This window comes from Leopardus geoffroyi, chromosome X (genome assembly GCF_018350155.1).
Source record: "Leopardus geoffroyi isolate Oge1 chromosome X, O.geoffroyi_Oge1_pat1.0, whole genome shotgun sequence".
NCBI lineage: Eukaryota > Metazoa > Chordata > Mammalia > Carnivora > Felidae > Leopardus > Leopardus geoffroyi.
In genome coordinates this window covers 83,578,539-83,596,983 of record NC_059343.1, presented here as the reverse complement: position 1 = coordinate 83,596,983, position 18,445 = coordinate 83,578,539, and the positions used below count along the sequence as shown (strand labels likewise).

General features: G+C 39.4%; 1 protein-coding gene across 1 annotated transcript in view; it reads right to left on the bottom strand.

Annotated features, from left to right (window-relative positions):
- Positions 1-2,954: 2,954 nt before the first annotated feature.
- The window catches only part of LOC123594409 (NADH dehydrogenase [ubiquinone] 1 beta subcomplex subunit 5, mitochondrial-like), a 39,230-nt gene continuing 23,739 nt past the window's right edge, over positions 2,955-18,445 (bottom strand). Inside the window, 1 exon segment of the mRNA XM_045471177.1 lies at positions 2,955-3,126. Within this exon segment, the coding sequence (XP_045327133.1) occupies positions 2,955-3,126 (172 nt within the window).

Genomic DNA, 18,445 nt, shown 5'->3' with positions numbered 1-18,445 from the left:
TGCCACAAACCAAGGAAAGCCAGGAGCTGCCAGAAGTTGGAAGAGGTAAGGAAGAATTCTCTTCTTGAGGCTTCAGGGAGAGTGCGGCCTTACTAACACCTTATTTTAGACTTCTGGTCTCCATAGCTGTGAGACACTAAATTCCCCTTGTTTTAGGTCACAAATTTTGTCATATTTTTTTTTAATTGAAGCCCTAGGAAACTAATACACCTATTAGCAACATACTTCAGTGTCATCGGTTGTGAATTCATGTCAGTCTATATCCTTTTTTTTTTAATTCCTGTGGGAATGGTAATATCAATTATGATATGTAAAAATAGATATGGCTGAAAATTTCTTATGTGCTAATATTTTATGAATTGTTTCATTTAATGGCCACAGCACTCCTACGAGGTAGATACTGCTGCCAATTCCTATTTTGTAGGCAAAAAGTTGAGGGACACAAAGAACAAGGACTTGGCCAGGACCGCACATTTAAGGAGCAGGACAGCTTGGGTTTGTACCCAGTACTTCATGCTCCAGAGCATGCCCCATGCCTAGGAAACTGTCAAAGATTTGCTGTTCATTAACAGAAGCAGTGTGCACAAATATTATTATTTTAGGAGGTTATTTAAATGAATATTCAGTATGTGTCAATATACGTATATGAAAAAAGTTGGACCTGGTGACAAAAGATGGCTTGCGATCTTGGTGAAAGCACATTCATTGCAATTATGGGGAAGGAAGACACAGTGCAGTGAGGTAAGGAGTCAATGGGAAGTGAAGAATGATAACAGGAAATGCAGGAAATGACTTCTGTAACTTTGTCTTTGAAGGAATCAAGGAAAGAGGAAGAGACAGAGAGAGGGAGAGAGAGAGAGAGAAAGGGAGAAAGAGAGAGGAAAGGTGAGAGAGAGAGAGAAAGAAAAGAAGAGAGAGAGGGAGAGAGTGAGAGCGCGCCACCTCTGGCTTAAAGGAGATGAGGGGTCCAAGGAGAGACTTTTTTTCTTGTTTTTAATCTTTAATGCCTTGAAAGGGCTAATTTAAAAGTTCGTGTGAAGGAGCCATCTCATCTCGGATTTAACACTTGATTTTGCCCACATATTTATTTCTCTTCTTAGTCTCTTGTTTTAATTATAGAGTTAATGAAATGACTCTAATGGAACAGTATGAGTTTTAAGTTGAGTACCACATATATTTAATTATCAGTGAATGAAATAAATGAATAATTGTGTATCAAAGAAATGTTAGCAATTTGTAGGTTTTTGCCTCTCAGGGAGGCATCAGACAGCTGAAATCCTGGTGGATGTGGTGAGATAACATATGAAATGAAGACCCCTGTACTGATGACTGCACAAAAGGTCCAAATTTTTCCTATAAATGTATTAGCATTCCGAGCAGTCCAGGAGCAGCAGTTAAGCTAATACCACACTGTTTCCCTGGTGTCATTTCTCACTGAGCTCATCAGGTGAGTCAAAAACAAGCCTGTCTTTCCAGCGTGGGGAACTGAATTAGGTTCTGCTCAGAGGCAGGATGGTATTAAACAGCCCTTTGGGGCTTCTGAGTCACTGAAGAAAGTAGAGAACCTTCCCTCCAATATTAAGGGCACTCAAAGGCAATTTTATTGACTTATTTTTTTAATGTTTATTTATTTTTGACAGAGAGAGAGAAAGAGAGAGAGAGAGCATGAGCTGGGGAGGGACAGAGAGAGAGGGAGACACAGAATCTGAAGCAGGCTCCAGGCTCTAAGCTGTCAGCACAGAGCCCGACACGAGTTTCAAACACGCTGACCCCAAGACCATGACCTCAGCCCAAAGCTAAGACTGGACGCTTAACCGACTGAGCCACCCAGGCGCCCCGATTATTATTTTTTTTAACTGAGTGTGGGTCACGGTTATGGACTGAATGCTTCTGTCCACCTCCCCATGCCCCCATGCCCCCATGCCCCCACACCCTGGCCAAATTCATGTGTAAGTTCTATCCCCTAAGATGATGGAATTTGGAGTGGGGCTTTCAGGAGCTCATTAGGATTGAATGAGGTCATAAGGGTATGACCCTCATGATGGGATTAGTGTCCTTAGAAGAGGAAATACTAGAGATCTTGCCCTCTCTCTCTCTCTCTCCCTCTCTGCCAACTGAGGACTCAGCAAGAAGACAGCCATGTATAAGCCAGGAAGAGAGCTCTCCCCACATACCAACTGTGCTGGAATCCTGGTCTTGGACTTCCAGCCTCCATAGCTGCAAAAAAAAAATATGCATTTTTGTTGTTTAAGTCACCCAGCCTATGGTATGTTGTTATGAGTGCCCAAGCTGATTAATGTGTTCACCTTTTCCTCATCTGTATGTCTTGTAATATTTTTGAAAATTAGACCTTTTACATAATACATGTTTGCAACTCTGGCTTCTGATATTTTTCAACAATTTTGCTGTTGCTAGATCTATATTGTTTGTTTGTTTAACCATATGTCCGGAAGAAACCTTTGAAATTTGCTTCCTTTGTCAAATACAGCAGATGATGCCTTGTTTAGTGTGTGTGTGTGTGTGTGTGTGTGTGTGTGTACTTTTGTGCACATGTAGGAGCATGTCTTGCTCAGTTTTGTTCTTGCTTCTATTTATAGGTCTGTCTCATTAAGGGCATCCACTGGTTCTGTGTAGTCTAAGGATGAATAAATGATTGGATAGAGTTTGTGCTCCAACAACGCCAGCCAGTAAGGCTTCTGTGCTCTGTCATTATATCTGTGTGTGGGTAGGGGAGCGCATTCAAAGTTCTGGGTTCTTGTCACATCTCCTCTGTCTGTGAATGCTTGGCTCTCTCAGGGCTGGGGCCCTGGCTGGGGTTTGGGTTAGGTCTCAAGAGGGGACAGGGCCTGGACCCCCAGCAGTGCAGTAGTCTCCCCAGAGGGCTGAGTTGAGGGCACAGGTTAGGATGCGGGTCAGGCTCAGTCTTTGGGTTCAGGTTAGGATGCAGGTCAGGCTCAGTCTTTGGGTTCAAGTGCCAGCCTCTGGTGTGGGCCAAGCTTAGCTTTGACCTCAGCATCCCCCTTGTGCAGCTCCATCCCTGCTTTAGAGATGGCATGACGACTTTCCAGGTTCCAGCTCAATAATCTTGCACCGGTTCTGGGCTCCAAATCCATTCTGTTCTCAGACCTAGGAATTGGGCCCCCATAAAGAAAGAGCCTTGGCTAGGGATAGGGTTAGATCCCAGGAGGGTTCAGGGGCTGAACCGACAGCAGTCCAGTGACTTCCCTGGAGGGCTGAGTTGAGGGAGCCTGTTAGGGTGTGGGACAGGCATAGGGTTTGGGTGCAGTGGACGACCGATTGTGTGTCCCATGCTTAAGTTTGGGCCCCAGATCCTCCTCTGAGGCTCCATTCAGGCCCTGGAAACTCACCACTAGTCAGGAGTGTTTGGATAGCTGGGCCCTTTCTGATCTCTGCTATGCATTCACGTAGCTGCAGCCAGGAACATGCTCACCACAACCATGACCACGAGCTCAGGCTAGCAGAGTCATTACAGCTCCCACCTATCCACTTCAGAGATCATCAATGCCACCAACAGCTTCCCAAATTCAGCCAATCCCTTTAAGCACATCAGAAAACCTCCTGTTCCTCCTGACCTGCCACACTGTAGAATTCCATACCTATCAAGCTGAGGGATGGAATGAAATGGAATGGGAGAAGCCCCACCCAAACATCACAGAATCCCACTATTTTATGTAAAGTTCAGCAGTTTTCAAAACATTCAGATTATTGTACACCTCTGGTCGCTTTCCAAGGCATGGAAATGGCTGGTTATTAAAATGTTGTCCAGCATGATAGTTGCTGTTTTGGGGACAGGAGCTGCCAGTCCTCTCAGTGGCCATAGCCAGAAATCCTCCTCCTTTTTCTGAACCCGACCTTCTTTCACAATTGTAATATTGCTCTTGTTGGCTCCTCTCTGAGCTCCCAAAATAGAGAAACACTTTGTGATGTCAGCTTTGGGTCTGGGCACTCCACTGTGGCTACTGCTTTCCTCCTCATGCTCTAGTGATGACTCAGCCTACAAAGCTGTACACTCTGGCCTCTTATTGAGTAAGAGTTGCCTCAAGTCCTCATTAAAACAGCATATGTATTTTGATTTAATAGACACCAACCGTCAGTGGCTTGTAAGGAGATGGGGACTTATGAGGAAGGCTTTACACATTCCCAGGCCCTTGTTTATAATCCCAGTAAGAAAAACCCCTGACCTCCCCTGCTTATAGGTAATGTGTTGGTTGAAGGTCAAAACCTGAAATAAATATTGCAACTGGTGTTCATGACTTCAACTAGTAAGAAAGACTGCACTCTCTACAAGGCCAGCTTCCACACATAAATCTGCACTTATTTTATTTTATTTATTTATTTATTTTATCGGAGGGGGGTATTACTTTAGTTAGTAAAAACACAAGCCCTTCTCCCTGAGAAATTTCTTGACTTCATTTTTTAAAGGCATATTTTTTTAAAGTAATTTTAGGCTTACAACAAAATTTGGAGGAAGGTAGAGATTTTCCAAATACTCTCTGTCCTCACACATGCATAATCACCCTCATTATCATCTTTCACCAGAATGATACTTTTCTTTTTTTTTTTTTTAACCACTGATGAACCTACATTGGCACACCATAGTCACCCAGTACCCATAATTTGCCCTCAGGCTCACCATTGGTGTTGTACATTATGCGGATTTAGACAAATATATAATGATGCATTTCTATCACTATAATATCACACATAGCATTTTTATTGCTGTAAAAGTCCTCTGTGCTCTGTCTATTCATTTCTCACTCCCTCCACACACACACTGTCGCCTTTACATTGAGTCCATAGTTTTGCCTTTTCCACACTGTCATATAATTGTAATCCTACACTTTTCAGATGGGTACTTTCACTTAGTAATATATATTTAAGGTTCTTCCATGATTTTTCATGGCTTGATATCTCATTTCTTTTTAGCACCGAATAAATAAATATGCCATTGTCTGGATGTATCATAGTTTATCTACTCACAAACTGAAGGACATCTTCAGAAACTTGATTGCTTCCAAGTTTTGGCAATTGTGAATAAAAATTCTACGAACATCTGTGTACAGGTTTTTGTGTAGACATAAGTTTTTAACTTCTTTGGATAAATAAACAAGGTACATGATCGTTAGGTAGTATGGTTAGAGGATGTCTAGTTTTGTAAGAAACCACCAAACTGTCTTACAAAGTGGCTGTACTATTTTGCATTCCCACCAGCAATGAAAAAGAGTTATTTTTGCTCTACATCCTTGCCAGTGTTTGGTGTTTTCAGTGTTCTGGATTTTGGCCATTCTAATAAGTGCATAGTGGTACTTCACTGTTGCCTTAATTTGCATTTTCCTGATGACATATGATGTGACTCATCTTTCATAGGCTCATCTACCATCTACCTACCTTCTTTGATGAGGTGTCTGTTAAGATCTTTGGCCATAATCAGGCTATTCGTTTCTTATGGTTGAGCTTTAAGAATTCTTTGTATATTTTGGATAGCAGTCCTTTGTCACATGTGTCTTTTGCAAATACTTTCTCCCAGACGGTGGCATGTTTTCTAATTTTCTTGACATTGTTTTTCACAGAGCGGACGTTTTCATTTTAATAAAGTCCAACATATCGGTTATTTATTTCATGAATAGTGACTTCTGAATTTTATCTGAAAAGCCATCGCCATACCTAAGGTCATCTAGTTATTCTCCTATGTTATCTTCAAGAAGGCTTATAGTTTTGCATTTCACATTTATGTCTGTGATCCATTTTAAGTTAACTTTTATGAAGAGTATAAGGTCTGTATCTAGATTTTTATTGTTTTGTATGTGGATGCCTGTTTGTTCCTGCACTATTTTTGAAGAGACAATTTTTACCCATTGTATTGCCTTTGCTCCTTTGTCAAAGATTGGTTGACTACATTCATGTAGATCTACTTCTGTGCTCCTCCATTTGATATAATTTTATATGACTTTGTCAAAATTACACTGTCTAGATTGCTGTAGATTTATAGTAAGTCTTGAAGTTGGGTATCTTCAGCCCTCTAACTTTGTAGTTCTCCTTCAATATTGTGTTGGCTATTCTTGGCTTTTGCCTCTCCATATAAACTTTAGCATTCATTAGTTTTTGTTTTTGTTTTTGTTTTTGTTTTTGTTTTTGTTTTTGAAATGGGTTTAGACAAGTTAATTACCAAATACATTGGGCAGAACAAGCCTCAAGCATAATCAATACATTCTGGAAAAGAAGTATCATGGGAGGGGATGACAGGTAGTCCTAACAGATACTAAAACATAGAATATGCACTATAAAAGAGTGTGGCATTTCCCATGAATAGACAGAAAGATTAATAAAACAGCACAAAGAATACTTACAACCAACTACATTTGAGAATTTAAAATATAATTAAGGCAGTATTTCTAATCAGCAGATATATCACAGATTATTTACAAAATGGTATTGTGATAACTTGATGCCCATAAGCATAAGGCCATTCCACATAGAACAATTCCTGACAGCAGAAGACTAGAAACAAGACTAATGTCCACCAATAGGTAGATAGTTGAATAATCCAACATACATCCATGCTAGAGAGTACTATGTCACTATGAAAACAATAGAGACTCCGTCTCTTTACTGCTATGCAGTGTTCTCTAGGTTATACTGTTAAGTGAAAAAAGAAAGGTGCAGAAATGTGTGTAGAGATGCTGCATTCCAATACGGTACCTACTAGTCATGCATGGCTATTTGTATTTAAATTTATTAAATTTAAAAGACACTCAAAATTTAGTTATTCCAGGGTTAGAGGAATATCAAGGATGGAAGCTTATGATGTATATTTTCTGAAAAATATAATACACATTTACTGGCTCCATGAACTGAGAAGGCAAGAAACAGTGGTCAATCCAGTAGTACTGAGCAATTCTAGTATCCAGGCTGATTCCTCTAAAATAATTTCCCACTGAAAGAAAGCCAGGATTCCTTGGAGAAATGGTGGGTTCCAGGTCTGGGGTAGAGTTTTTCACAGGAGAGTCTGGACCAAACTATCATTCCTGAAATCATGTCAAAACCAATCAGAGGCCAACCTAAAGAGGCTCCCACTGGCCAAACATAGAACAATTTGAACATCAAATAAAATAATGACTACAATGGATCAAAACACAACACACATACAAATATTTATGAACTCCGCATGACAGTCTAAAAGCAAAGCAAAGCAAAACAAAACAAAACAAAACAAAACAAAACAAAAAACAAGCTCATTGCTCATCTTTGGAGGCTCCTAGAGAAACAACTCATTATTGTGAAAAGTGGAAACGTTGCCAGAGAATTAAGCAGTCATCCTACCCTTCTTGTGCATACCATATGCAGTGTGATCTAATAGCCGATGAAAGGAAGTTTCTTGCATATATGGATTCCAGCTAATAAATGAAGAGGTAATTATAGAACTAGAATAGCGCCCTTTTGCAACATTTAATGAAATGCAGTTCTGGCAACTATCTTCAGACTGCAAAAAACATGTGGTAAAAAGGAGATGGGAATTTTATACTAGATGTATCAGGCTGAGAACACTCAAACCCAGCAATCATCTTTAACGTCAGAGAAGAGACAAGACACAATGAACCTTCTGGTGCAACTCTATAGGAAGTTCAAGTTTGCTGTCAGAGGGCAAAAACCGTAGATTACCTCACTGGGTCTCTGTGTACTGATAATACTCTCATAGTGTCTCTTTTTTGTTTCTTTGGGTTTTTTTCACACAACACTGTATAAGTTTACAGCATGCAGCATAGCGACTTAACATACAAAGACACTTCAAAATGATCATCACATAAAGTTAACATCCATCAACTCACATAGTTACAAAAATTTTTTTCCGTGTGATGAAAACCTTTAGGATTTACTGTCTTAGCAACTTTCATGTATACCATACAGCATTGTAAACTATAGTCACGATGCTATACATTACATCCCAAGACTTCTTTATTTTATAGCTGGAAGTTTGTATTTTTTTGACCATTTTCACCCAACTCCTCCTTCCCCTCCCCCCGCACCACCACTGCTTTTGCTAACCACTAATCTGTTCTTCGTACTTAGGAGTTCAAGTGTGTTTTTGTTTGTTTGTTTGTTTGTTTTAGATGCCACATGTAAGTAAAATCATATGGTATTTGTCTTATTTGACTTATTTCATTTAGCATATCATAGTGTCTGTTTTTTAAACCACACAAAATCCTTGACAACAGGGAAATGTTTTGCTTCACAACACTGAGCAGAGTTCTGCCAATTGCCTGGGTCCAAATCTAGTGCCTCTAGTATGCTCTTGCAGTCAGTGGTGTGAAGAGCCAAGGTGTTTTGTTTTCAGCAAAGAGTTAGGGACCTAGGACAATGCCAAGATACTTCTGATACAGAGAACCATGGTTGCCATAGAAGTCAGTGAATCATGGTTGCCATAGAAACCTAACGTTATTATGGTGAACATGAGGACTTTTCATCATGACTTTACAGACAGACATGGCCATGGAGAAGAGCAGGTCCTGTCTTCAGTTATTTGGGTCTCAGAAGAAACTGTGAGTGTCTTACTGTGGTGGATGAGTCGACTTGGGGTGTGGGGAGACAAAGGGATCTTAGATCCATTCACCTCTTTCCTGCTTTGGGACTCAATGTCCTGGCCGTCTCTTAGAGAGAGGAAATGGCCTTTGGGGTCCCACCTGGCTCCAGTAAGTGTAGTGTCCAATTACAGGGGTGTCCTGGAACTATTTTCTTTTTTAAAAGGCAGGGTGACTGACTCTTTCTGAACCTCAGCTTCTCCTTCTGCAAAACAGGGATGAGAATGCTGCACCCACACGATCGCTGAGAACGTTCAGTGATACACATGAGCAAGCTTCTGCCCTTGTGGTTATTGCAGGATCATGAATGCCTGTATGAATTTAGGCCACTTCTTATTCCTTTTCAACTTTGTACTTAGGAGGTAGATGAGGGAAGATGAAGAAAAAGGCCTCGTGACAAGTCCATTATAACATGTCCCTATTATGTTGTATCATTGTCACTAACCCAGTGCCTCACATGGCTCCCAGTACCAAGCTACATCAGCAAAGCATGGTGATTGCTGGATCTCTCTCTCTCTCTCTCTCTCTCTCTCCCTCTCTCTCCATGTACATCTCTTCATGCCAGTGGAAGAGCTCATATAAAGAGCCTGATGGAGACAAGTCCTGCGTTTCTGTGTCCTGATGGCTGCTGAAGCTTCTACTACAGATTCAAGGGCAGCGGTCCTCACGTTGTTATTGGGATATGATGCCTGGCTCAAATGAGTTCATAGATCTGAAAAAAAAAAAAGAAAAGCATGTTGTGGAATTTCTCCTGTGAGGTTCACACATGAGCCTTAAAGTAGAGAAGCTACTTTAATCTCATTATGGGAGAAGAAGTTTAGCAGGTGAAATTTCATTCCACCAGCAGCTATGTGCTGTGTAGCAGCCCTTGAGCCCCATCTTAGAGATTCCAGCTTTTGCTGAAAGGAATGAATTGTCCTACTTGAAGAAGGAATTTGATCTTCAATATGCATTTGGAATGAATGTACCTACATTGTCTTCATTTTATAAATATTATTCAGAGATTCCTATGTTTCTCTCAGATGGATTTGATATATGCAGTTGGTTAGAAGCTCTTCATGGCAAGTTGAGATTTTAGCATGGATTTCTCCCTGACAGCCACATTTTACCCATTTTGCGATCAATTTTTTAAATCCAGAAAGCTTGCGAGTGTTACTTAGAAATTGTCAGTTATGAGAATATGATAATTTCTAAAATAATAATTACTATAGAATATTCGCTGCTGTAGTAATACCCAGCCACATTCCCTAAAACAACCAGGCATTCTTAAAGAGCACTATGGTTATTTTCCCAGGATATAACATTTTCAGTTCTGTACTATAAGGCTTTCTCTCCTTATTCCTCTGCCCCAACTCACAACTTGCTCTGTCCCCAGGCAACCACTGATATTCTGCCACTATAGATTATTTTTTATTTTCTAGAATTGTGTTTAAATGGAGTCAATGGAACCATAAAGGTTGTATTACTTTATTAGGGGAGGTCTTCCTACTTTCCTTCGGCCTATTTATTTATAGATTTTTCCATATTATTGTATCTGTCAGGAGTTCCTTCACTTTTATAGCTGAGTAGTATTCTGGTATATTAATATACCACAAATTGTTATATCCATTCACTTGTTGATACTTATTTGGTGGTTTCCATTTGGGGGCTCTGGTAAAAAAAAGCTACTAGGAATGCTTGTGTGTGGGTCTTTACACGGACACATACTTTCTTTCTCTAGGACAAATGCTAGAACTGCAATGGCTTGATGATATGGTAGATGTAAGGTTAACATTGTAAGAAACTGCCCAACAGTTTTTCAAAGTGGTTCTACCATTTTTGTCCTACCAGCAGCCTATGAGAGGTCCACCCTCCACAACTTTGCTGATGTTTGCTATGGTCAGGCTTTTCAATTGTGGCTATTTACAAGAGGTTGCAAAGGTACCTCACTGCAGGTTTAATTTACATTTCCCTAATGATTGATGGTATTGAGTATATTTTTGTGTGCTTATTTGCTATTCTCATGTTTTCTTTGATGGAGTTATGTTCAAATCTTTTGCCTGTTTATTTATTGGACTGTGTCTTTCTTATAGACATTTCTTTTTTAAATTGTGGTATAAAAACATAACTTAAAATTTAGTATCTCATCCTTTTAGCTGTACGATATGCTGTTTCCTTATGAATCTTGTGCAGAAGGCCTCTTAAATTTTTCAACTTGCAAAACTACAGCTATATGGCCATCGAACAACAATTTCTCTTTTCTCCCTCCCTAAGCCCCTGGAAACTGCCATTCTACTTTCTGTTTCTACGAGTTTGACTACTCTAGATATATCATACTACTGGAATCATGCATGTGCCTTTTTGTGACTGACATGTGTAACTTAAATAATGTCCTCAAGGTCCATCCATGTTGTAGCATATGACAGAACTTCCTTTTGTTTTAAGGCCGAATAATAATCCATTGTAGGTGTATACCGCTTTTGAAATCCATTCATTCTATGATGGACATTTTGGGTTGCTTCTGCCTCTTTGTTACTGGGAACAATGCCGTGATGAATATGAGTTTGCCAGTATCTCTTTGAGAACCCGTTTTCAATTCTTTTGGATATATACCAGAAGTGGGATTGCTGGATCACACGATCATTCTATTTTTAGTTTGCTGAGGTGCCTCAATGAGGTTTTCCATAGCGGCTTCACCAGTTTACATTTCCATCGACAGTGCACAGAGGTTCCATTTTCTCTACATCCTAGCCTACACCTGCTATTTTCTGTTTTATTTGAGATTGGCCATCCTAACGGTTGTGAAGTAACATCACATTCAGTTTTGATTTGCATCTCCCTGGTTGTCAGAGATGTTGCACATATTTTCATATACTTGCTATCCATTTGTATATCTGCTTAAGAGAAAAGTCTATACAAATCTTTTGCCCATGCTTTAATTGGATCATTTAGAGTTTTTGTTGCCGCTGTTCCTGTCGTTGACTTGTAGGACATCTGTGTGTGTGTATATATATATATATATATAGTATATATATAGTATATAGTACATATAGCATAGTATATATAGTATATATATATACCAGATATACTAGATATTTACCTTTTATAAATGGTCTACCAATATTTTCTACCAATATTTTCTCCTATTCCATAGCTTGCCTCTTCAACCCCTTGAGTGTTTCTTTTGCTGTGCAGAAGTTTTAAATTTTGATGTAGTCATATTTGACTACTTTTGCTTTTGTTGCCAATGATTTTGGCGTCATACTCAAGAAATCATTACCAAATCAAATGTCATGAAGATTCTCCCCCATGTATTCTTCTAAGATTTTTATAGTTTCAAATCTTAGATTTCAATCTTTAGTCCATTTTAAATTAACTTTTGTATATGGTGGAAGGACGATACAGCTCCAACTTCAGTCTTTTGCATGCGGATACCCAGTTTGCTCAACACCATATATCGAAGAGACTCTACTTTCTGCTTTCCATAGCCTTGGCAACGTTGTCAGAGATCATTTCATCATACACATGAGGGTTTATTTCTGGGTTATCTATTCTGTTCTATTGGTTTATATATTTGTCTTCATGCCATTACCATACTATTTTGATTACTGTGCCTTTGTCATATATTTGTAAGCAGGAAGTGTGAGGCCTACAGCTTTGTACACCTGTTTCAAGGCTGTTTTCACTATTGGAGGGGAGTCTTTGAAATTCCATATAAGTCTTAGGAAAATATTTTTTCTATTTCTGCAAAAAAATGCCATATTAAAAACTGACATACAATTATCATGCAGTGTTATACAGTATCAGCTATACAATGTAATGATTTAACAATTCTGTATGTTTCTCAGTGCTCATCAAGACAAGTGTACTCTTAATCCCTATGACCTATTTCACCCATCCCCCCTCCCACCTCCCCTAGAGCAACCATCTGTTTTTTCTCTCTATTTAAGGGTCTGTTGTTTGTTTGTTTGTCTTTTTTTAATTTGTTTGTTCCTTTGTTTTGCTTCTTAAATTCCACCTATGAGTGAAATCATCTTATTTTTCTTTCTCTGGACTAGCTTATTTCGATTACCACTATACCCTCTAAGTCCACCCATGTCACTGGAAATGGCAAGACTTCATTCTTTTTTATGGCTGAATAGTATTCCTTTGCATGGTGTGTGTGTGTGTGTAGCACTTCTTTTTTTTCAATATATGAAATTTATTGTCAAATTGGTTTCCATACAACACCCAGTGCTCATCCCAAAAGGTGCCCTCTTCACTACCCATCACCCACCCTCCCCTCCCTCCCACCCACCCCCTATCAACCCTCAGTTTGTTCCCAGTTTTTAAGAGTCTCTTATGCTTTGGCTCTCTCCCACTCTAACCTCTTTTTTTTCCTTCCCCTCCCACATGGGTTTCTGTTAAGTTTCTCAGGATCCACATAAGAGTGAAAACATATGGTATCTGTCTTTCTCTGTATGGCTTATTTCACTTAGCATCACACTCTCCAGTTCCATCCACGTTGCTACAAAGGGCCATATTTCATTCTTTCTCATAGTGTAGCACTTCTTTATCCATACATCTATCAATGGACACTTGACTTGCTTTCATATCTTGGCTATTGTACATAATGCTGCAACAAACATACACATGCATATATCTTTTCCAGTTAGTGTTTTTTGTATTCTCTGGGTAAATACCCAGTAGTGGAATTTCTGGGTCATATAGTAATTCTATTTTTAATTTTTTTTGAGCAATGTCCATACTGTTTTGCACAGTGGCTGCACCAGTTTGCGTTCCTGCCACAGTGGTTCCTTTTTCTCCACATCCTCACCAGCACTTGTTGTTTCTTGTGTTCTTGATTTTAGCCATTCTGACAGGTATAAGGTGGATATCCCATTCGGGTTTTAAGTTTCATTTCCATGATGATTACTAATGTTGAGCATCTTTTCATGCACATATATTGGAAGAATCAATATTGTTAAAATGTCCATACTACCCAAAGCAATCTACAGATTTAATGCAGTCCCTATCAAAATATCAACATTTTTTACAGAACCAGAAAAATCAATCCTAAAATTAGTATAGAACCACAAAAGACCCCAAATAGCCGAAATAATCTTGACAAAGAACAAAGTTGGAGGTATCACAATCCCAGATATCAAGGTATGCCACAAAGCTGCAGTAATCAAAACAGTATGGCCATAAGTCTTTTGATACGGATTGCACTGAATGTGTAGATCATGTTAGGTAGAAAGGACATTTCAGCAATTCATAGCTTCCAATCCATGAACATGGATGTCTTTCCATTTGTTTATGTCTTCTTTAATTCTTTTCAGCATGGTTTAGAAGTTTTCACTGTTCGAGTCTTTTGACCACTTGGTTAAGTTTAATTCTAAGGATCTTATTCTTTTTGATGCTATATAACATGGGATTACTCTTTGAATTGTTCACTGTTAGTACATAGAAACACAACAGTGTTGCTTTTGTGTCGGGCAACTTAGCTGAATGTATTTGGTAGTTGTGGAATGTTTAGAGTTTTCTACATACAAGATACTGTCATCTGTGAACAGAGATAATTTCACTACTTACTTTCCAAATTGGATGTATTTTATTTCATTTTCCTTCCTAATTGCTTTGGCTAGGACTTCCAGTCCTCTGTTGAATAAAAGTAACAAAAGAGGGTATCCTGTCTTTGTTCCTAAGGAACACTTTGAGTTTTTCACTGTTGAGAATAATGTTAGCTATGGTCATTTCATACATGGTCTTTGTTATATTTCTATAACTTCCTTCTATTCATAATTTTAGTGTGCAGTGTTTTTGACATGAAAGTGTGTTGAGTTTTGAAAATGCTTTTCCTGCCTCGAGAAGATCATGTGATTTTTGTCCCTCATTCAGTTTAATATGGTGTATTACACAGATTGGTTTCCCTACCTTAAACTATCACTGCATTCCAGGAATAAATCCTACTTTGTCATACAATATAATACTTTTAGTGGGTTGTTGAATTGAGTTTCCTAATATTTTGTTGAGGATTATCCCATTAATATTCCTCAGGTATATTGGTCTCTAGTTTTCTTTTCTTGTAGAATCTTTGTCTAATTTTGGCATCAAGATCATACCAACCTCATAAAAATGAGTTTTGAGAGAGGATCCAAGATGGCAGAAAAGCATGGAATTTTTTTGTGTGTCTTGCATCCATGAAATACAGCCAGACCAGCACTAAACCATCCTGCACACCTAGAAAACTGATTTGAGGATTAACACAACAATCTGCACAACCTGAACCACAGAATTCAGCAGGTACGTGGCACAGAGAGGTGAACTGGGGGAGAGGGAAGCAGTGTAGGGCAGGGAGCCGCTTTTGCGTGCGGAGAGAGGACGGAGAAGGTTTGAGGGGGGAGAATACAGGAAAAGCGCCCCCCACAAAGCAGCTGGAGAGAAAGTGGAAAAGTGGAAACAGCCGCAGGGACAGAACTAAAAAGGGAGAAAGGAGAAAGGGGGGGGTTAAATTACATTAAGAATATAAACAGAGGGAGTGCAGGGTCTGAAACTCCACAGCTCAATACCAGGCGGTGCTCTGGTGCGAAGGGCAAATCCCCAGGAGCAGAGTGGAGTCCAGGGTTCTTCAGGCCACATGGGGAGAGGCAGTTCCCCTGCTGGGAAGACACCTGGTAGAGGCTGTGTGGGTCCTCCAAAAGCAAGGCCCCAATGGACCCAGGAGAACAACCACATTCACTGGGGCTGGAACAAAGCCATTAAGGGTGAAGCCTGGTGCCAGATGTGTGTTGTGATTTTTCATAAGCCTTGAAGCGCTGCTGCTACATTATCTCGTGAACTTTTTCTGGGGTGGGCCGGCACCCGGCCGCAGTCTCTGGGCATCAGCAGCAGCGCAGACCCGCAAACGTTTCTGGGTGCAGCCAGCACCTGGCCATTGCTCAGTAAGACCCTCCGCAGAGGGGCAGAAAAGGTCAAAGCCGCAGTCCCTCAGAAGGGGTCAGGAAAAGCAGCCCCATCTGAGACAAAACTCAGGAGGGAGGTGCTGCCTGGGGCTTGGTCACGGACAGTGTAAAAGCAGGGAGTGGATGGAAGCTGAAGACAAAGGACGGGTGTGCAACTGCTGATCAGGGAGAACAGAGTTCTAATACTAGAGACTGGGTAGCTGGGTGATGCCATTTTCACCGCTTCCACGCACGTGCATGTGCACCTACAAGCGCCACAACAATCCACCCCAGTAGGCTAAGCACCGCCATCTAGTGGAGAATTGAGCCATTACACTAAGCCCCACCCAACTTGGCCAACTTCGATCTTCAGGAACACAAATCTCTCCACCTGCTTACTTTATGGACTATAAAATTCTTCATAGTTTGACTTTTAGGGGAAAACGAAGTAACCTCATTCGTATTTCAGTCTGTTCACCGGACCATCTATTCAATTTTCTTTCTTTCTTTTTCATTTTCTTTTTTCTCTTTTTCGTTTCTTGTCTTTTTCATGAATACATAAAGAGAAACAATTCATTTTTACTTTCAATTTTTATTAAAAATATATTTTTCAACTACATTTTCTGCTTTTGTGCAAATTTTTTTCAAATTCTATTTTACTTCCATCATTTCATTTTAGTCTACTTCATGTATTCATTTTTTTTTCAAATTTTCAAACAATTTCCTTTTTCTTTCTTTATTTTTCCTTTCCCCTTTTTTTCTAATCTATCAAGCCCCTTTCAACACCCAGACCAAAACACACCTAGTATCTAGCATCATTTATTCCACTTGTGTGTGTGTGTGCATGTGTTTGTTCTTTTTTTTGTAATTTTCATATGGTTTTTTTTAAATTTTAACATTTTTCATTTTAATTTCTTTACCTCATTAATTCCTTTTCTGCCTTCAAAATGACGAAATGAAGACAAAAGCAGGAAGAAACGACAGCCATGGACTTAACCAACACAGATACAAGCAAGATGTCTGAACCAGAATTTAGAATCACGATAATAAGAATACTAGCTGGAGTCGAAAATAGATTAGAATCCCTTTCTGTGGAGATAAAAGAAGTAAATCTTGTCAGGATGAAATAAAAATGCTATATCTGAGCTGCGATCTCTAATGGATGCCACAGCGGCAAGGAATGAAGAGGCAGAACAGAGAATCAGCGATATAGAGGACAAACTTATGGAGAATAATGAAGCAGAAAAAAACAGGGAGATTAAGGCAAAAGAGCACAATTTAAGAATTAGAAAAATCAGTGACTAATTAAAAAGGAACAACATCAGAATCATAGGGGGTCCCAGAAAAGGAAGAGAGACAAATAGGGGTAGAAGGGTTATGTGAGCAAATCATAGTGGTAAACGTCCCCAATCTGGGGAAAGACACAGACATCAAAATCCAGGAAGCACAGAGGACTCCCATTAGACGCAACAAAAACCATTAGACCATCAACAAGCCATACCATAGTCAAATTCACAAAATATTCAGTCAAGGAGAGAATCATGAAAGCAGCAAGGGACAAAAAAAGTCCCTAACCTACAAAGAAAGACAGAGCAGGTTTGCAGGAGACCTTATCCACAGAAAGTTGGCAGGCCAGAAAGGAGTGGCAGGATATATTCCATGTGCTGAATCAGAAAAATATATGGCCAAGAATTCTTTAGCCAGCAAGGCTGTCATTCAAAATAGAAGGAGAGATAAAAAGTTTCCCAGACAAACAAAACTTGAAGGAGTTTGTGAACACTAAACCAGTCCTGCAAGAAATTTTAAGGGGAACTCTCTGAGGGGAGAAAAGATGAAACAAGAAAGAAAGAAAGAAAGAAAGAAAGAAAGAAAGAAAGACACCAAAAACAACAAAGATTACAAAGGACCAGAGAACACCACCAGAAACTCCAAATCTACAAGCAACATAATGGTAATAAATTCATATATTTCAGTACTCACTCTAAATGTCAATGGACTCAATGCTCCAACCAAAAGACATAGAGTAACAGAATGGAACAGAAAACAAGATCCATCTATATGCTGTTTACAAGAGACCCACTTTAGACCTAAAGACACTTTCAGATCGAAAGTAAGGGGATGGAGAACTATCTATCATGCTAATGGTCAACAAAAGAAAGCCGTAGTAGCCATACTTATATCAGACAATCTAGGCTTTAAAATAAAGATTGTATCAAGAGATGCAGAAGGGCATTATATCATAATCAAGGGGTCTACCCACCAAGAATACCTAACAATTGTAAACATTTATGTACCAAATGTGAAGACACCCAAATATATAAATCAATTAATCACAAACATCAAAAAACTCATCGATAGTAATACCATAATAGTAGGAGACTTCAACACCCCACTCACAGCAACGGACAGATCATCTAATCAAAAAATCAACAAGAAAACAATGGCTTTGAATGACACACTGGACCAGATGGACTTAACAGATATATTCAGGAAATTTCATCCAAAAGCAACAGAATATACACTCTTCTCCAGTGCACATGGGACGTTCTCCAGAATAGACCACACACTGGGACACAAATCAGCCCTCAACAAGTACAAAAAGTTCAAGATCATACCATGCATATTTTCAGACCATAATGCTATGAAACTCGAAATCAACCACAAGAAAAAAATGTGGAAAGATAACAAATACTTGGAGACTGAAGAACATCCTACTAAAGAATGAATGGGCTAACCATGAAGTTAAAGAGGAAATTGAAAAGTACATAGAAGCCAATGAAAATGATAACACCACAGTCCAAAACCTCTGGGAGGCAGCAAAGGTGGTCATAAGAGGGAAATATATACCAATCCAGGCCTTCCTGAAGAAGGAAGAAAGATCTCAGATATACAACCTAACCTTACACCTTAAAGAGCTGGAAAAAGAACAGCAAATAAAACGCAAAA